This window comes from Somniosus microcephalus, chromosome 4 (genome assembly GCF_052327205.1).
Source record: "Somniosus microcephalus isolate GS21.2 chromosome 4, FLI_Smic_1.0, whole genome shotgun sequence".
NCBI lineage: Eukaryota > Metazoa > Chordata > Chondrichthyes > Squaliformes > Somniosidae > Somniosus > Somniosus microcephalus.
In genome coordinates, this window is record NC_140990.1 from 117,654,845 (window position 1) to 117,676,078 (window position 21,234).

At 46.2% G+C, this 21,234-nt stretch overlaps 1 protein-coding gene across 2 annotated transcripts; it reads right to left on the minus strand.

Moving 5' to 3' along the window:
• Positions 1-1,476: 1,476 nt before the first annotated feature.
• Positions 1,477-20,968, minus strand: LOC147119699 (targeting protein for Xklp2-like). Of its 2 annotated transcripts, none has more exons than XM_085985201.1 (7): positions 20,878-20,968; positions 20,241-20,385; positions 18,004-18,109; positions 9,991-10,130; positions 6,669-6,820; positions 3,027-3,204; positions 1,477-2,180 (listed from the first exon to the last, which is right to left on the minus strand). In XM_085985201.1, exons 2-7 carry the CDS (start codon positions 20,344-20,346, stop codon positions 2,128-2,130), a joined length of 735 nt encoding a protein of 244 aa, XP_085841327.1. In that variant the 5' UTR covers positions 20,347-20,385; positions 20,878-20,968; the 3' UTR covers positions 1,477-2,127. The 2 variants fall into 2 exon arrangements, with proteins under 2 accessions (XP_085841327.1, XP_085841326.1); XM_085985200.1 differs by lacking the exon at positions 20,878-20,968 and adding an exon at positions 20,803-20,865.
• Positions 20,969-21,234: the final 266 nt, after the last annotated feature.

Below are 21,234 nucleotides of genomic sequence, written 5' to 3' on the forward strand. Positions count from 1 at the left end.
CAAGTAGCGTGACAGCTCAGTCAGGAAGGTTCAAGGGGGACCACTGCGTATCGTCAGGGTAAATGCGATACCGGCACATTTGACTGGGAATTGAATCTGGCGGTGCTGGGCCGGCAGGAGTCCACCTGCATAAAGGCCCACGCACACCAGGGGGCGCAGGAGGTTCGCAAGCGTCCCTGGGATCACCTGGGCCAGGCCAACCAATGACAAAGGGGGATTCCCATTGCGCTCATGGGATCCCATTTACAGAGGGAACCCTCCAAAAGCAGAATAGAAATCCGCAAAAATAATTAAACACTGAAATAAAAGTAAATCGGGTTCAAAATGTATTACCATGTAAACAGAAAAAAACTAACCAGGAAAAAATTGACCTAATTTTAAATGTAAGCAAATGTAAATAGTTATAAAATTTGTATTTAACAATTATTTAAAGCCTTATGCAGTTGCAAGAAGGCGCAAGGGTTTTGTGGGTATTGGCTGGGCCGTTGTTGGGCGAATCAGGAAGTTACAGCACGGAAAGAGGCCATTTCAGCCCATCGTATCCGTGCCGGCCAACAAAGCTATCCAGCCTAATCCCACTTCCCAGCTCTTGGTCCGTAGCCCTGCAGGTTACAGCATTCCAAGTGCACATCCAAGTACTTTTTAAAGTGTGTTTAGTGTTCCTGTCTCTACCACCCTTTCAGGCAGTGAGTTCCAGACCCCCACGACCCTCTGGGCGAAGACATTTCCCCTCAAATCCCCTCTAAACCTTCCCCCAATTACTTTAAAACTGTCTCCCCTGGTTTCTGACCCCTCTTCTATCCACTTTTAGGCCCCTCAATTTTATACACCTCAATAAATGCCCAACCCTGTCCCAGCTTAAGTGAATTTCTAGCTGATGGGCACCATTGCATGTGGAAAGCTGGAACTTGTGGGGCGCTTATGACTCCATACGCACGCTGCCAGCCCTGTGAAATCCTGCAACATGATGAGAAGGAGCGGGGGGCCGGGGGGGGGGTGTGTGGGGGTGGAGAAGGAGGTCCAGCACTCGAGGTAATAATGCTTTGTTATTAAAGGTTAAAGGCAGGTGGCAGCAGCGGTTCAGACTGATGATTGAATATGGAACACTGACCGTGCTGGGACTGGGGACACGAGTCCTGAGTTAGCCCATTAAACTCGGTGAATCGGCTGGGCCTCCATTGCCAGCGGGGCGAGTCCGTGAACAGGAGGAGCGGCCTAATAAGGCCAGGTCCGCAGGAAAGGAGGGAGGGGGTGGGGGGGGGGGGCAGGAAAAAAAAAAAAAGAAGTCACATTATTCCAAAACTGGACATTCCCGAAATCTGTTAATGCACCACCGGATATTCGCAATACAACACGATCTAACCCAGAGTTTAACCAGCTCCGGCCCAGTCTAATTTGCTATTCCTGCGACAGCGAATTTCACTTCACCCGGAATAAGCTCGGCTGTTCAAGATCCAAACACCGGAGACCAGAACCGTACGTGGAAGGTCTTTATTAAGTACAAACAAGTATTAAACATTAAAACCACATCCATACATGTACCGAGTTTGACAATCCCTGGCCACTTACTGCCCGGCTCCCCTGGGACCACAGTCCCGCAGTAACGGCCATCAGCATCTTCGAAACCAGATACAGGGAAAGGAGATTTGGATTGGGGAAGATTCCCCTCTGGGGGTCAGGAAGAGCAAATCTTGCAGATTAGAGACTCGTGCATCACTATTCAAACAAAGTTAAACATTTCTGATCCAATAAGGTCAGCGACTGACGAATCGGCCGGGTGAGCGCCAGCGGAGGGCGGATCGGTCTGAAGAATGAATAAAATTTCACTGACCCGCTGAGACCCCGCGTGACCGTGGAGCAGTGAAATAAACCCCGGTCTTAAAATGTTACCTCTCGGGCGCTGCCCCGTTTTCAAAATTTCAGCTTAGAAAACAGTTCCGCTGCCTGGTTGGGTTTTGACGAGACACTAAACCGGACCGGAATCATTCACTGACCGCAAGATGAGGATTATACCGGCGGCAGTAGTAAAACTAAAACATGGAAGAGTTTTCACAAAGGAGGCCCTTGGATAAGACCGGACTGAGCAACGACAAACGGACACTGATCAGGAAATTCCGGCTCGACTGCTCACTGATCCCGGTTTCCACAGTCTCCCTTTAGCCTCAACCCGCCTTGTTCATCTGTAAAGTGCAGAGGGAAAGAGAAACGCGGAATTCAGTCTCAAGACAGTGACTTCTGACTAGCTGGACTCACCCCGGCCCCGCTCTAATAGTTTGTGTCCCGGACAGCCCGCGATAGACCGAGTCAGTCAGCAGGACCCGAGATCTTCCCGTTCATGTCGCAACTCGCTGGGAGAAGGGATATAAATCCAGGGTTTGATGGTTACCCGCGGCCACCCAGTTATTTCAGTCCAGTTTAAACAAGCTTCCCTTTACCCCGTTCTTTGTACGTTAATAGCACAAAGAGAGCAGATTGACAATGAGGAAGAGTGCGGGCCCGTTCATTCCCGACCTCCCTCCAATAACCCGTCAGGGAACGAAACTCCAATCCCCCAGTCCTGTTGGGAAACAAACGGATGATTCCTGGGTCTCAATGTCCAGAGCCGGGAGCCATTAGTTGGCAGAGTCTCACAGCTCAGACGCTGTCAGTTTACCTCTGGGGTCAGATTCAAATCCAGCCCGGAGCTGGCGAGGCCCCTCCCGGCTCGAAAAATACTTGGGCCTCAAGCCATTTCTCAACAGGCACAGCCCCGCCGTGGGCCTTGGTCAGAGCGGCAGATTCCGATACTAGCTCGGGCACCGCGTTGTTCGGGTCGGGCAGCAAGAGCTGGGCGTGTCCAGAGATGATCGAACAGGCCAGTGTTTTGGGGGGGGGGGGGGGATCAACGTTTAAATCGGTTCTCAAGGTTTCTGAATTGAAGACTATGGGCAGAGAGCGCGGAGAAGGCATTGTGTGCGCGGGCGGGGGGGTGGAGGCGAAGATAGAGGGCCTCCGAGAATGGTCGGGAGAAGAGCCGACTATAGTACCTGGTGTCTCCTGGCGCCTGGCCCGCTTGCCGCCTCTCGCTTGTGTGCGATGTTCAAACACGTCAATGTGCTCTGCCATCGAGATATACTGCCCGAGAGCCGCATCGTTGCACTCCCTTTTCCTGGGGCAAGACAAGTTGAACGGCCTTGGCACGGTGCATCCTCTGGTTGTGTGTGTCTGGAATGACAGTAGCGTTAGTGCAGAATCTCAATCTACTCTGCCAATCCCAGGATTGATATCAATGCATACAATGTCTTGCACCTTCTCCAAGCCCAATACATCCTTCCCGAGGCGCGTTGCCCAGAACTGAACCAAGTTCTCCAGAGGTGGTCCAAACAGATCTCTGTACAACCAAGTACTTCCACTGATGGCCTTTACTCGAGGATGCCCAACATCCCATAGCCTTGTAAAGTTATTTTGTACCTGTCCACTAGTTTAATGATCTGCTCATGTGCCTCAATCTCTACTCCTTCAGTTCCTAGCTGACCATTGATAAAAATACTCGGATCCAAGTTCCTCAGGGTCTAAAGTGGATGACCTCACTTCCCTACATTAAACTCCAGCTGGCCACAGTTTTGCTCGATCAGCGGCCTTTTGAAAATTGCTGCTAACACCTACACTACTAACTGCACCATTAAACTTGCTCTCGTCAACAAACTTGGATATGCGGATCTCTATTCCTTCATCCAACTCATTGAAAGTGAAAAGCTGACGCCCCAGTACGGATTCCCTAGGGGAACCGCCAGTCACAACCTGCCAATTGGAGTACATGTCCAGTAGCCCTACTGTCTCCTGCCTGCTAACCAATGTTAAAATGGCTGCCTCCTTTTCCATGTGCTTTCATTTATGCCAACGGTCTATTTCGTGAAACCGTAAACCAACGCCTTCTGAAGTCCATATAAATAACATCCGTAGAATTACATAGAATCCCCAACACAGGAACAGGCCGCTCGGTCCTACTGCTGTAAGCTCCACAAGAGCTTCCTTCCAACCCTAGTTCATCAACTCCATGGGTACAACCTTGTATTCCTTTCTCCCTCGTTAATGTAGCTGCTCCTTAAATGCATCTATACTATTTGCCTCAACTACCGTCGTGGTATCCAGTTCCACATTCTATCAAGTAGTTCTTGAAATCTTAGGGACGATCTTATGATCTAGTTTTGGGTTCTCTACAAGCAGACACATCTGTCTAGTTGTTTCCCCCAAAGCCCCGCATAACTGGAGACTTCCATCAGGTCACCTCAGCCCCAGCCAGTTAGTTAGTCTTTCCTGATCCGTGCAATTTCTTGCACCATGAGCCTTCTCCAGTGCCTCATTTTTCAATAGAGATCACGTGTACAGTACAATAAGTCCTAAAGAAATTAACCAGAACGTCTGCTCTTCAATTCTTTGCTTCTAGTAAAACCCAGTGTTCGGTTTGTATGCGCTCTTAAACCGACCCTGCTGTTGCTACTTTTGATTTGAGAATCTGTTCGAGAAATTCTCCTCTACTGCATTTCAATTCTAGTTTACCAAGGATTGTGGACTCATTTCCTTACCAAGATGCACCAACTCCTTTAAATTAATTTCCATTTAAATACATCTACAACGTGACCAAGAAAAATAGGCAAATCAATTACCCTTTACAACGCTATGCTGGCTCCGTTGTCCAAGTGCTCAGTCAATCTACCACTAATGTCGTAGAGATTTGTCAATCTTCAGCCCCCATTACCATTCTTAGATTTAAAGCCAATTAATTCTACAGTTTCCTCATTATTTTGCAAGTCTGCCATTTCCTTATACTCAATTACAGCATGGGCTTCATCTGCTCCGAGTATGGCACCAATCAATTATTTACGTTTATTTTAGGAAAAAGCAGGTGTTCGTGATTGACATGCGCCCCCTTGAAAATCGATAAGTGAAAATACGGAAATGGTGGCCATGTTGAATAATGCCAGACATCAACGAAATGTGGACTCAATGAAAGCAAACAGTAATGGCACTAAGTGACCCAATGGCTCCCATCCCAGGGATTTAAAGGGAGCAGATAAGAACATGCCAGATGCGCCAACTATGATGTTCCAAATTGTTCTCGATTCAACAACTATTCCTTTAGTGGGAAAACTGCATGATACTCGCTATTCAAGGAGTGTGAAACCAGGAATTAGAGCAGTTAGCCTAACACCTGTTGTGAAATTACTAGAGTCCAAGGATGTAGAGACTAAACATTTGAAAAGTGGCAGCTGATCAGAAAGCCTACATGGATCTGTGAAAGGCAGGTCATGCCTGACGGAGGTGGAGTCGGAGGAGGGTCTATGGAATTCCAAAAGGCATTCGATAAATTCCTCAAGACTGTTAGCTAAAAGTTCAAGCTCATGGAATTGAAGGCAAATCATTAACCTTGTTAGGAAATTGGATGAGTGGCAGGAGACAGTAGGGATAATTGGTAGGATGTAACTAGTGGTGTCCCACAGGAATGTGTTGGGCCTCAACTATTCATTAACTAAATGGGATAGAAAGGCACATGGGCAAAACTGTGGCAAATGGATTTCAAAGCAAGTGAGGTCATCCACTTTTGAATGCAGGATAGATCAGAGTACTTTCCAAATGGTGAAAAGCTAGTAAAAGTAGAAGTTAAATAAAGGCCTCCCGCCATGTACATAGATCATTCAAATTTCACAGACAGCTACAGAAAATCAAAAATAGCTAATGAATGCTCGTCTTATATCTCGAGGATTAACCAAGGGGGAAGAGGTAGAAGTTACGCTACTGTTAGACAAAGCCCTGGTTAGACTACACCTGGAGAACTGAGCACAGTTCTGGGCACCACACCTTAAGGATATCAAATCAACTTTTATTGTCATTGTTAGAGCACAAGTGCAGTACAAAGAAATATAGGCTTGCGGTTCCCGAGAGAGTGTACATTTATATTAAGACATTTAAACATTCAACATACATTTGGCTTGTAATACATTATCAGCATAATCATAATAAAGTGCATTGGCAGATGTGCAGGCTTTAGAGTTTATTTGTGGAGTTCAGTCGGATGACAGCCCTGGGAAAGAAGCTGTTCCTAAATCTGGTACGTACGGGTACGGATATTGGCTTGGCCTTGGAGGGAGTGCAGTGTAGGTTTACTAGAATACCTGACTGCCAAGGGTTAACTTACGCGGAGAAATTATACAAACAGGAGTGGTATTAGCTGGCATTTAAGGTTAAGTGGATTTGGTCGAAGTTAAAAGCGAACTGAAGGTAAAGAGAAACTATTACTCCTGGTTGGAGTCTAGGACTAGGGGACATAGCCTATTGGAACCATACCTTTCAGGGGTGAAGTTAGTAAACGCTTCGAAATAAAATAGTGTTAGAAGTTTGAAACTTCTGTAAACGGCAATTAATGCTGGGATCAATTGTTAATTTTAAATCTAAGATGGATAGATCGTTAGCCAAAGGTACTAAGGAATATGGGGCAAAAGCGAGTATATGCAGTTAGGTCAGAGATCAGCCATGATCTCATAGCAGAACAGGTTCGAGGGGCTAAATAGCCTGCTCCTGTTTATGTAGGCATCAGGGCTTTTAATGAGAAACGGCTCAAGGTATCTTGGGATTCCTCTCAGCGTTAAATGGATGGTGAAATGTTACCGTGGTTCTCGGTGTTCACTCACCGAGGCCGGGTACTTGCGGAGATCCTTGATGAAGTGCGACAGTTTGTACTCTTGGTCTGATCCGAACTCCCGGTGACCTTCGGCTGGCCTGTTTGTGTGGAGCTGTATGTTGATCGGCCTGGTGAGCGGGATGGAATTCCTCATGTTCTGACCTGAGGAGATCACAAGATTGAAGGCGGCATCGGATAGCTCAGTCCGCTTAAAGACCCAACACGCATTTGCCATTTCCACACTACCGATAGGTACTTAACAGACACTGCTCCATCCAAATTCCCTCCGGTTTATCCCCACACAAGCACCTCTTTACCCGGTCCCAGCTTTAGCTACAAATTTGCCATTTTTACATTGAATTGATGAATCCAATGTCTTCCTGTAGATTAACTCAAGATGGGAAAGGCATCAGGCCTTCCCCAGTCTGCCCACAAGACCCGATGCTCACCTTTGACCCTCAGCCTGACTAGCAAGTGCCCACTGTATCCTTCACCCAAGCTCGCATTCTCGAGATTCTGCTAAAAAACAAACTGAACACTAATGAGATATCATGGATGATTAAAGCCACAAGGGAAAAATGAGGGTAAGGAAAGAGGCATACATTACGTGGACCGCAAGGGGAGAGCATAAGGGAGAATACGACGAGATTAGGAGAGAAGTCAACAATTAGGAAGGCAAAGAGGGACTATGAAATTAAATCAAGGCACATGTAGTAAAATATTTTAGACAAGCTAAAAAAGGGAGGTCGGAATGGGAATAGGGCCACTAAGATGGACAGGATAATACCACAGGCAGCGATAGAGAGATGGCAGAAATTAAATAATTACTTGGCTTCTATATTTACCAGGGAGATAGAACAGGTGGACATGATGCTGGAAGGCAAAATTAGAAATGTGCATTGAGATATTAAATAAACTAATCAAACTAAGGAAAAACCTGGTTCAGATGGGTTACATCTGCACATTTTAAAATAATCTAGGGAAGAGATAGGCTCATACTACATATATAGTAATTCGTTAAAAATGGTGGTGCCAGAGGACTGGTGGTTAGCTAATATACCTATATTTAAAGGAGAGATAGAACATGTCCAGGGAACTATAGACCAGTCAGCTTAATGGTGGTAGGAAATATAAATGGAATACCTACTAAAGGAGAAAACAGAAAATCTAGAAACGCCAAAAAAGGAATAGTCAACATTGATTTCAAAAGGGAAAGCTTGTTTGTTCAACCTCAATTTTTTTTGAAGAGGTAACAGGTAGAGCAGACAAGGGTGATGCAGTAGGTGTAATTTATCTAGATTTGCAGAAGGCCTTCAAATAAGGTACTACAAAAGAGAATGAACAAAGTCAGAGAATGCAGAACAAGGCCAGAGAATGCAGAGTCAGGGGACAAGTAGCAAAATGGATAACTAGCTGGCTTGAGGAAAGGATGGACAGGCTGGGTCTCCTTTCTCTTGAAAAAGAGACAGCTGAGTAGTGACCCAAGAAGTCTTTAAAATTAAAGGCCATCAATATAAGAGAGAGTCACCAAGAAATCAAATAGGGAATTCAGGAGAAACTTCACCACTCAGTGGTGAGAATGTGGAACTCGCTACCACAGGGAGTGGTTGAAGCAAATAGTATGGATGTACTTAAGGGAGAAGGGAATAGAGGGCTACAGATACAGTTAGATGACAAAAGACAGGGGGAGGCTCAAGTGGAGCATAAATGCCAGCATGGACTGGTTGGGCCGAATAGCCTGTTTGCACCACTGCCTATAATGCAATCTCTGAACCCTTTAGTCAACCTATAGTTTGTCATGTGAAATCTTCGATGCATATTGGAAATCTGGGTGTCTCGCCTCTTGGATCTCCCTGCTTCCCACTTGGGATATCACTTCCCCAGTCACCCCCAAAATTTAAAAGTTGCGGGATTATCACTTTCTGAGCCCTTAACGGAAAGTCCACAGCAGGAGCTGAAGAGGTTGCTGTAGTGCAAGCGAAGGCGAACAGCAAGAAAGATTCTATAAAACTGGATACATCAGCAGAGCAAGGGAACCATTTCAGAATTAACAGGAGGGCGTTTGAAGTGACGCAGCTCAGGAGGGCACAAGGTCAATATTCAAGTTCTCCCAGAACTTGAGAAACGGGCCACCTATGTGGTGCTGATTAAGGCCCAGGACAGTCTCACGCCTTGGGGCAGAGTTGCTGGACTCTGGCAGAGCATCAACGACAGCAATTCACTGGCCATCATCCATCTCGGAAGAGGGAAACACGAGGGACACCACTTGACATGTCAGCAGCTCTACATTGGAATATGGCAATGATCAGGCTCAGTGATGTGCCCGCTCCTGCATAGAACCATCTCAAACATAACCACTTGGGCAAGATCCTGGAGGCCATTGATAGTGGGAGCCCCCACCCAATGTTTTCTTGTCGACGATCATTTATCCTAATAGATTTACCATGATCCGATGGTCCAAGTGTACTGCATGCCACTAGCCAGAAGAAGATGGACCTGGATTATCATATTCTGTATTCCTGACAAAGATCCTAAACAAATGTGGAGCTGGACGCAACCCAACAGGGATGCAGCTGAAGTGAACTTGAAAGGATGAGCTGGAGTTAAAAGCCCAAGACAAAATGGAGCGGTGTCGTTTGGCTACTGCCTTATGTATCGGCACAGGAAGAATGATCCAGGGCCCCAGAAGGAATTGAGGCCACTCTGAAGTCACTCAGTGCCAGTGAAAGCATTCAGCGCTATCCATCCCCGGGATGCTCAGTAGGGATGTGATGCCACGCCATCCTGCTGGGAAGAAACTTCCGAGTGGAAGAGACAATACAGATACAGACGACTGGTGACTCCAAACTCAGATTAAAGAAGCCGATCTTCAAACGGACCCAATTATTAGCCTCTGCCGCTGTGTTAAATACTGACCATCAGCCTCTGATCAACTAACTGATGGAATTGGCTAATGGTCCGGGATTCTTTCCCTTGTAGAACAGACTCAGATGAAACTGGTGACAGTGGCAATCATGAAAAATGAGCTTTTAGAATGGACAATGTTGGGAATCAAATTGAACTCTGTACATGATCGCAGGTAGAGCTCCAGTTGTAGAAACATAATCTGAATTACTTGGAAGGCAATACAACCTACGCACCCCATACACACCAGCCTTCTCCCCATAGTTCAGTGGGTTACAAATAGCCTGTGGGCTATCTAAAGCCAGCCTCACGAAATAGCATTAATGAACCTTGCATTTCATCGCTCCAACACTGGCTATAGACACCTCCCTACAAAAGGGACACCTGGAATCTCTTCCAAATCAGCCACGCGCAGTCAACCAGTTTACTTGTGCCAGCAATCGCGAGATGCATCATTGCTTCGTTGAGCCGCCTGTGCTCTGCCGTCTCCCTTTGTAATCGAGCGATTGTCGACATTTCCCGCTCCTCCGAGCTCATTGGCCTCCAGTATACATGGCTCCTGGACCGCCTAGGGGGTAAAGGAAAGCACAGATGTGGCTAGTTCACCCAGAAAAGCGGAGTTGGCAGTTAGTTCACGCAGTCTGGCCAACACTACAAATTAGACAGTCTATTCTTCATGAACTTGATTCGCACCAACAATTCAAGCTCTCCAAAGAGAAAGAAAGCAAGTTTATTTTAAGACCTGTTTTATATAGCTCACGTCCCAAAATGCTTTAAAACTTGGAAGTGTAGTCACTGTCGTAATGTAGGAAACGTGCCAGCCAATCTGAACACAGGCTCCCACAAATAGGCAAGATAATGTTTAATCTGATACTTTTTGTTTAACTTGTCCCATTACCACCTCCTTTTGCCTTGAATATCTGAACCTCTCCTGCCTTGTATCCCATCACAGACCTTCCCCTTTGTTCTTTCATCCCCGCCCCACTTTCCCAGCCCCTGCAGTTGCTTAAAAATCTTTTCCATTTGCTGCTTTTTTCCAGTACTGACGGAAGGTCATCGACATGAAACGTTAAATCTGTTTCTCAGATGCTACCGGACCTCCAGCATTGTTTTTATTTTAGATTTCCAGCATCTGCAGTATTTTTAGATATCTGTTTCACTGACGTTGATTGATGGAATATTGGCCAGCACACCGCAGATAACTCCTGCTGTTTTAGTGCCATGGGAGATTTTACGTCCATCTGAGAACAGACAGAGCCTGGGTTTAATGTCTCATCTGAAAGGTGAGCACCAGCAACAGTGCAGCACTCCCTCAGTACTGCACTGGAGTGTCAGCCTCGATTATTGTACAGGTTTTTGCAGTGAGACCTGAAACCACAACCTCCTCACTCAGGCGAGGTTGCTCCCAACTGAGCAGCAGCTGTCTCCTCCCTGCCTCACTCCCACAAAGGTGGCGAATTCCTAAGAAAATCCAGGTTCAATTTGCAACCCAACCCCAGTAATTTACAAGGTGAGCAGGAATTGGGACAGGTGCCAGGACCTGAACTATAGGGGGCTTCACTGGAGTCATGAGTCAGCTGGTGATCATCCTCTAGCCAGGTCTCGGGCTGTTTAAGTTCAGGGTTATTCGGAGGGAAAATGCCCTCCAGCATCGAGTGAAGGCTCAAACCTTCGGGGTGAGCGAGACCAGCTCGGAGTCCTGTCGGCTTCCTTAGCACAAGTCACCCATTAGCGTGGCTGCGATAGCTAATCTGGCTCTGAACTTCAAAAATCACCAGGTCTGCAATGGTCACTTCTATTCCCAGTCCTACTTCCCCTCGGCCCCAGAGTCACTGGAGGGTCGCTAGTTCCTGGTTAGATAATTGAACTGCGCGGGTTTGAGCCTCACGCACGGACAACAGACAGGGAGCCAACGCCTCAGATTTAGATTTACAAGACCAGAGGTGACACTACACTGCAGCCATTCCCCATCCCCACCTCTTATTCTAAATGGATAGTGGGGACACCTGATGGTCCAACACTCCGCTGAAGCGGTAGAAATCAGGTCCAGACTACGGAATTAAACTTCGATCGGTTTTAATTATTAAGTGGTGCGTTTAACCCAGGGAATCACTGCAAGAAGCAGCGTGAATTTAGAAGCAGCGTGAATTTAGAATTCACAGGTCTCAAAAGGCGATATCCGGACACTGACTTTTGGGCGGCATGACTTCACTTAACTAATCCTGATGAATCCGAGGCAAATCCGAAACTCGAGGTTTGATTTGACAGGAGAGCAGTTAGTACGGGTGACAACAGCAGATAGAGGCTCAATGTGGTGAATCGGGATTGATGGAAATCACAATCGGAAGTTTACGGTACAGAAGGATGCCATTCGTCCCATCATGTAATGTCGAAATAGCCATCTAGTCTAATCCCACTTTCCATCTTTTGGTTCGTATCGTTACAGGTTACTACACTTTGTGCATATCCAAGTACTAAGTAATGCGATGAGGGTCTCTGCCTCTACCACCCTCAGGTAGCGAGTCCTAGGCCCCCCCACCCCGCCACCCTCGGTGAACATTTCTAAACACCTCTAAAGACGACTTTCAATCTGTTCTAGTTATTGACCTCCAACTGAAATAGGTCCGTCCTATCCACTACCTAGACCCCAGTTTATACACCTCAATGCAAACCACCCCAGCCCATCCAATCATTCCTCATTGCTAAAGTTCTCCAGTCCTGTCAACATCCTGGTAAATCCCCTTGTACCTTCTCTAGTGCAATCACATTTCCTTTAATGGCGACCCCAAAGCTGTGTGCAGGGCTCTAGCCCAACTATTAGCAAGGGAAACAAGGCAATCTTTCCCTGGCCCCCATCAAACCCGCGACCGTGAGAAAGAACAGTTGCAACAGGAGCTATGCATTTATCCCACTGATTCGGATTCTCGGTTAAAAGGCACCGCCCTAAAAAGTCAAGTCATGGGGAAGCTGGACACTGAAGGAACAAGCCCAGTTCGGACCGACGTGTGTTTGCAACTTAATTGAGAACTGTGGGAGTTCGAGGCAGAGTCAGCTTGGGTCTCCGGGGGACCACCACGTGACCTCGAGCACCTCCCGATTGTTGGGCTGCAGCAAGCCTGCCGGAAGAGAAGGCGATTCATTTAACATCCAATTATCTTTATCAGAGGGAGACCATCTTCAGGCTGAAATAAGGAAGCGTTATATGGAACCAAGTGAAACCTGTTGGTTATTAATACCACATTCAGTTAGTCCTGACTGTGGGAGTTAACTACCTGGTGAATCGGCCACTGTTCTGGAAAGGAACTCGAGCTTAAATTTACCGGACAATTTGCTGGTGAAGTCTAGATATGAGCAACTGGCGGTGGGAGAAATTACGACCAAGACCAGCCAGTTCTCAAAGGAGACCAAATTGGGCAGGTGGGAGAAGCCAGCCGATTTCTGGCCACAGTTTAAAGAGGCTCAATGAACCGCAGCCCCGGCTCCCGGGATGTAACCAGGCTGAATTAACAAGGCGAGTCTTCAAACAGCATTCGAGCTGACTGTTCCACTTGCAGCCAGTGAACTGTGAAGTGAGGAGCCGCCAGAGCAAGGCCGACAGTCACGATATCCAGAGAGTAGTGAGAGTCTGCGCCTGTTCTTTCGGCGTGCAATCCATGCACTTTTATCCCCTGCAAGCATTTATCCAGTTGCCTTTAAGGCTACTGTTCAGTCGGCATCCACCATCCCAGCAGGCAGTGCATGCCAAAGACTAACCACTCGTAAAGTTTCTCATGTCGCCTTTGGTTCTTTTGCCAATCACCTTAAATCTGTGCCCTCGTGAGCTACCCTTCAGCCATTGTAAGAAGTTTTCTAAACCCTTTGATTTTAAACACTATTAAACAGCCGATTAGCCTCCTCGGCTCCAAGGAGAACCGCCCCAGCTTCGCTATCCACGTAACTGCAATTACTCATCCCGGTAAATCTCGTCTGTACATAACATAAGAAATAAGAGCAGGAGTAGGCCAATCAGCCCCACGAGCCTGCTCCGCCATTCAATAAGATCATGGCTGATCTTATCCTAACCACCAATCCACTATCACAGAACCATCTCCTGAATCGTACAGAATTAGACACGAAATAGGAGCAGGATCAGGCTACACGGCCCCCGGGCCCGCTCCGATACCCACAGGGCCATGACCGATCCGAACATAGACTATGTCCAAATTCTTGCCCGCTCCCCGTAACCCTTAATTCTCTTTACTTCTAGGAAACTATTTCTGTTTTTATTTATGTAATGTAGCTTCTACAGCTTTTTGGGGCAGCATATTCCACAGACCTACCACCCTGAGTGAAGTAGTTCCTCCTCAGTTTTGAAAGAGCAGCCCCTTCTTCTAAGACTATGCCCCCTAGTTCTAGTTTCACCCATCGGGAACATCTTCCCTGCATCCACCCGATCCAACCCCTTCACAATCTGATATGTTTCAATAAGATCGCCTCTCCTTCTGAACTCCAATGAGTAGAGTCCCAATCTACTCAACCTCTCCTCATGTGACCACCCCCTCATCCCCGGGATTAACCGAGTGAACCTTCTTTGTACTGACTCGAGAGCAAGTATGTCCTTTCTTAAGTATGGACACCAAAACTGTACGCAGTATTCCAGGTGCGGTCTCACCAATACCTTGTACAACTGAAGCAATACCTCCCTATTTTTATATTCTATCCCCCTAGCAATGAAAGCCAACATTCCATTGGCCGCCTTAATCACTTGCTGCACCTGCATACTAACCTTTTGAGTTTCGTGCACCAGGACCCCCAGATCCCTTTGTACTACAGTACTTTCCAGTTTCTTGCCATTAAGATAATAACTTGCTCTATGATTTTTCTTGCCAAAGTGCATAACCTCACACTTTGCAGTATTGTATTCCATCTGCCAAATCTCTGCCCACTTAGCCTGTCGATGTCCCCTTGCAGGTTTTTTATGTCCTCCTCACACTACTTTCCCTCCCATCTTAGTATCATCTGCAAACTTTGATATGTTACACTCGGTCCCCTCCTCCAAATCGTTAATATAGATTGTAAAGAGTTGGGGACCCAGCACTGACCCCTGTGGAACACCACTAGTTACTGATTGCCAGTCTGAGAATGAACCATTTATCCAACTCTGCCTTCTGTTAGATAGCCAATCCTCTATCCATGCCAGAATATTACCCCCAATCCCGTGATTTTTTATCTTAAGCAATAATCTTGTGTGGCACCTTGTCAAATGCCTTTGAAGTCTAAATACACTACGTCCACTGGTTGCCCTTTATCCACCCTATACGTTACTTCCTCAATGAACTCCAGCAAATTTGTCAAACATGACTTCCCCTTCATAAAACCATGCTGACTTTGTCCTATTAAATGATGATTATCCAAATGTCCTGTTACTGTCCCCTTAATAATGGACTCCAAAATTTTACCTACCACAGATGTTAGGCTAACCAGTCTATAATTTCCAGCCTTCTGTCTACTGCCCTTTTTAAATAAGGGTGTTACATTAGCAGTTTTCCAGTCTGCCGGGACCTTTGCCGAGTCCAAGGAGTTTGGAAAATTATTACCAATGCATCCACAATCCCTACCGCCACTTCCCTCAAGACCCTAGGATGTAAGCCATCAGGTCCAGGTGATTTATCCGCCTTGAGTCCCATTATTTTACCGAGTACCACTTCCTTAGTGATTTTGATCGTGTTTAGCTCCTCCCCCCCCCCCTTTAGCCCCCTGTTTGTCCAGTGTTAGAATATTCTTAGTGTCTTCTACTGTAAAGACTGATGTAAAATATTCATTGTGTTTTTGCCATCTCCATATTTCCCACCATTAATTTCCTGGTCTCATCCTCTAAGGGACCAACATTTACTTCAGCCACCCTTTTTCTTTTTATATAACTATAAAAACTCTTACTATCTGTTTATATTTTTTGCTAAATTACTTTCATAATCTATCTTCCCTTTCTTAATCAGTGTTATTTTTTGCTGTCTTTTAAAGTATTCCCAATCCTCCCACTAGATTTGGCTATGTTATATGCCCTTGTTTTTTTGTCGACTATCCTTAATTTCTTTACTTAGCCACGGATGGCTGTCTTTTCTTTTACACCCTTTTCTTCAGTGGAATATATATTTTTTGGAAGTTGTAAAATAACTCCTTAAATGTAAACCACTGATCATGTATCCTCTTACCCTTTAATCAATTTTCCCAATCCACTCTACTCAATTCCGCTCTCATACCTTCATAGTCTCCTTTATTCAAGCTTAGCACGCTTGTTTGAGATCCAACCTTCTCACCCTCTAATTGAATATGGAATTCAACCATGTTATGGTCACTCATTCCAAGGGGATCCTTTACTAGGACATTTTTAATTAAGCCTGTCTCGTTACACAGGACCAGATCTAAGGTTGCTTGCCCCCTAGTCGGTTCAGTTACATACTGCTCAAGAAACCCATTCCTAATACACACAATGAACTCATCCTCAAGGCAGCCCTGCCCAATTTGATTTGTCCAATTAATATGATAGTTAAAATCCCCCATAATTAAAGATGTTCCCTTATTACAACCCTCAACTATTTCCTGATTGATACTCCATCCAACAGAGTTGCCATTGTTCGGAGGCCTATAGACTACACCCACTAATGTTTTTTCCCCCCCTTATTATTCCTTACCTCCACCCAAACTGTTTCATTATCCTGATCTTTTGACCCAATATCATTTCTCTATTAGTGATTCCTTCCTTTATTAACAGCCACCCCACCTCCCCTTCCTTCAATACTTTCATATCCTTCCTAAAATGTGGTGACCAGAACTGGATGCAATACTCCCGTTGTGGCCTAACCAGTGCTTTATAAAGGCCGAGCATAACTTCTTCACTTCTGTACTGAATACCTCTATTAAGCCCAAGATCTCATGTGTCCTGCCACCTGCACGGACCTATGCACATTAACTCCCAGGTCACCCTGTCCCTGCACGCTTTAAAGTTGCGCCCTTAAGTGTATATTGCCGCTCCCTGTTCCTTCTGCCAAAATGCATCACCTCACTTAAATTCCATCTGCCACTTGCCAGCCTATTCTGCTAGCCTTTCTATCTCTTGTTGCAGTCGATTGGTTTCACCCTCATGGTTTGTCATGTCTGACATCAAGTCTTGCAACTCCAATTTACCCGGGCCAGATCCTAATCAATTCACTGAAAATAGCCCTCCATAACTGGACTAAATCTTACCATACTATGATAAATATTCGAGATGCTCTCCAAATGTTACATTCGCCAATTGATCGAGTTAGTTCCAGGACTACATCCAGCAATGCCTCCTTTCCTCTTTGGCTAATAACCTACTGATCAATAAATTTCTCTTGAGCACACCCGAATTCCCTCCTTGAAAAATCACAGCCCCATTTCATAGAGGGAGTTAATGTCTCCCATTATCACTACTAAAGTTCATGCATCTCTAGTTTTTGAAAAATCTGCCCATGTATCTCCTTCACTATTTAATGGCCTATAAAATACCCCAAGTAGCCCAATATCTCCACACTTTCTCAACTACAAAATCAAAGATTCTGCCTTTGATCCTCAAGGACATTTAGAATATTTCCCTCGATCAAAACCGCTACCCCTCGGGCTTGGTCCCCTCCCCATCTCCTGAAGACTTTGGAACCACCATATGAAGCATCCAATCCTCATTGAGCCAGTTCTCGTTAGTGCCACATCATATTCGCGGTTTTTTGCGCCTGCAGCTCACCAACCTGTGCACACATGCACTCCAAATCGAACTTGGACTTTATTGTCTATGATCCCACCCAATTCTGTATTTCTAACTAGAACTCAGTCGTGTACATCTTATTTCTACTTTATAAATACTACATATTGGTACCCAACCATCCTGCCGAATTAGTTTAAACCTTCCCAACATTGACTAACTTGTCCAGAAGTATTGGTCCCAGCTTTGTTCTGGTGCAAGCCGGCCTTCTTGAACAGGCCCCTCCCGCTACAGAACTGCTCCCAATGTCCCAGGGATCTGAAGCCCTCCCTCCTGCACCATGTCGCTAGCCATTCATTCACTTCCCATTTCTGCTCACTAGGACGTGGCACTGGGAATAATCCAGAGATTACTACCTTGGAGGGTCTGCTTTTTAAATTAATGCTATGTTACATTTCTGGCAGCAACAATCCCCCTAAAATCTATGTTGAAACTAGTTCGAACCCCAATTCAACGAAGCTAATCACCAATCCTTCGGTAGTCACCGGTCAGCGGAGAGGGAGCACAGACAAGCCGGATCGTATCAGGCAGGGTCTTCAGAGATCCTGGATAATTCCTGGAAACCCGAACTCATTCCTCACATTGAGCCTGGTCTTCACGGCCAACGCGGAGCCTGAATGGTGACACAGCCAATCTAAAGGACTCCGCCACTGGAGGTTGAGGGAGACTCGGCATTACTTACCCCAGAGGCTGGGCCAGACCCTCAGCAGCGGACCGTCTCCTGGCCGCCAGCGAATTTACCGTGTTCGGGGGATTGGTGGAGATTCCAGCGCTCGACGCTCCGCCCTCTGCAGAGACAGGAGGAGAAAGGCAGGAGTTTAGGAGGTGGGGCGGTCAGAGCTCTTAAATTGTGATACTGAGGCCAAGCCGGTATTCTAAGCAGTCTACAACCATTTTCACACAAACTCCAGGATCCGAGTCTGGATTGAGCCCTCGATCCCACAAGAGACACTCCCCGGAGTAGGAATTCGCAGCCCTTCCTTGTACAGAGGGTGAGCGGTTAATAAAGGAACGGGGTAAATCCTCGGCCCCCAAACCTTGAAAATCACTCCCTCGGGTTCGCTTGATTTTAGGAGCATATATACAAGCACCAAACAGACCCATTCCTAACTCGTTATTAGGTTTAAACGGCGGGCGCTCACGGGGCATCTCAGGTTGTCGGTCACTAGAGCAGAAGTTGCGCTGTAAGAGGATTCTACGATAGACACATCCTGCATCACAAGCCTTGAAAGGGATCCCAGCCCAGCGTCAGAGAGACAATAACCCGAGTCAGAACAGTTCCTCATTCTCTCCCAAACCACTTCAGCAAAGGATGACATTTCATTCTAACCCAGCCGGTTATAATCCTCCGGGAACTTCCAGCCCAGAGACTGCGGCAGGCAGTGGGTTAGGTCCCAGTGAGAAGTTGAACACTCTCCGGGCTCGGTCTGTTCACGGCAGTAATTTGAACCCAGCCTGGCGGTTGTGAGCCCAGACTCCCGAGAGCCTGGATTGGAAAAATCACTCGAGTGGCCCACGTGAATAGCCGGGTCGGACGGGTCGGTCACCGACACAGAGGCGGGGCAAAGTTTGAAAAGTAAACTTCACATCGAAAGTGTCTAACCCGGCAGTACCAGATTCGGTGCAAAAAGTGAAACATTATTCGGAGAGATGACAGTACACAGGGCGGTAGAATTTGGGAACTCATCCGCAAACAATTGATAGCTCAAATGTTAAATTTAACTCAGATGTGTTAACCAAAGGTATGAGGGGCAAAGGCGGGAATGAGTTAGGTCACAGATCAGCCATGATCTCATTGAACGGCAGAATATTGCTCGAGGGGCTAAATTGCCTCCTCCTCTTCCTGTTGTCCTATAGCATCGGTTCTGGTCAAAGTTCAGATTTTCTTCTGAAATAAAGACTTGCATCAGTATAGCGCCTCTTCGACCGCCAAACGTCTCAAAGCGCTTTACAGCCAAAGCAGTACTTTTGAAGTGGAGTCACTGTCGTAGTGTGGGAAACGCAGCAGCCAATTTGCACACAGCAAGCTCCCACAATGATAGTGCCCAAATAATCTGCTTTAGTGATACTGATTGAGGATAAATATTGGCCAGGACATCAGGGAGAACTCCCTGCTCTTCAACCACTGTTAGAATCTTTTAAATCTCCGAGCAGACAGGGCCTCGGTTCAACATCTCACCCTCCAGCCAATGCAGCACTCAGTCCTGCGCTGGAGTCTCAGCCTAGATTTTTTTATGCTCAAGTGTCTGACGGGAATTAACCCATAACCTTCAGCTGTGGGCGGTTCCAGCAGAACCACAGCTCGACACAAGTTGATCAGTAAAGTGGGCATTAAACTCCACCCATCATGACCGAGTTGCAGATGGACCGGGTTTAATTTGTTTTCTAATTCCTCTGACCCAGTTTGATTAAAAATTAAATGGTACAATACCTTGATATATTTCAGAAGTTTGCAAAGTATTTTCCAAATTTAACAAACCGTTAAGGCCCAGCAAGTGAACTAGTGCCCCGTCACAGCTCGAGAGCAAGGGCCACTCCAACACCCAACTGGCAAGGTAAAAATTCTACTCACATCTAGTTCATCTCTACAAACCCAGAGTAAGATTAGAGAGTGGAAAGATGTGGGGCAAGCCATTAGATCTGGACAGATTAATCTCCACGCTCACATCTCAACTTAAGTGACTACACTTAATGTCTTATTGGGCACAAGGTGCTTTGGGACGTCGAGGTCATGAAAGACGCTACATGAATGAAAGTTTAAGATTCTTAACACCATTACAAAAGAGATCATTTTAATAGTCGAGACATGAAACATCCAGGAAACCGAGTGAACCTTCTCCAGACTCGGCCGCTAAACCAGGGATCTCCCAAACATCTGGATTTCAGAGACCGAGTGAGTAGAAAGAAAAAGCAACTTACCGGAATCGCAGAGTTCTTCCCGTTCAATCAGCGGGCTCACCACAGCCTTTGGAACGCCACATCTCCAAGGTTTACAAGGTAAATTGATTTTGGCACCACTCTCCATATCTGCTAGTTTTACACCGAATGACAGATTTAATCGGATCTGCATCAGAAGGAGACAATCAGCTGAGTTAGGAATGGCCATTAACATATCTTGAAGACACGGTAATGTGGCAGCAAATAGGAGGAAAGTGTGAAGGAGGTTCAGAAATGGCAGAGGAGGCTCGAGGGGCCAAGTGACCTATTTATGTTCTTCTGATTGCAGCGCTGAACTCCCGGCCGCGTAGCTTGCAAAAGAGGCTTAGCCTAAATCAGAAGGAATCAAGCAGCCGAGACCAGGAAAACCAAACACGCCGGTTAACCAGCGGCTTATAAATAATTAAATAAGAGATTACAGCAACTATCTCAAACATCATCAGCACAGAAACTGCTCCAGCTTCAACCCGAAACTTTTTGGTTCCCAACTAAAGACAGAAGGAAAACAAACAGAGCAGGGAGAGAGAAACAATCGCCCGCTCACTAAAACTTGCTCTTCTGTAACCCCAGAAACTACTTCCAGAGAACATCAAATCAAACCTTGCTGAGCATCTCTTACCTCTCTTCAGCCCACAGCTCTGCTTTATACGGGACTCTAACCGTGCGTTGACCAATCAAACCTCAGCTTTAATCAAATCCTTGTGAGCAGTGACGTCAGCATTTTTCTCGTCCAATGGGTGTCCTTGCTGATTGAGAGACAGCATCTTGTCACCTCTTTTATATAAACCCAAAAATAAACCCTTAAACAAATAAACCCTTTAAATAACCCGATTAATCAAATTAAAATTTGGCCTCTTAAATCGACTACGCAGTCCAGTCCCCGTGGTGCCCACCGGTCGCGGAAGCCCACAGTGCTGTTAGGGAGGGAGTTCCAGGATTTTAACCCAGCAACGATAAAGGATCGGCGATATAATTC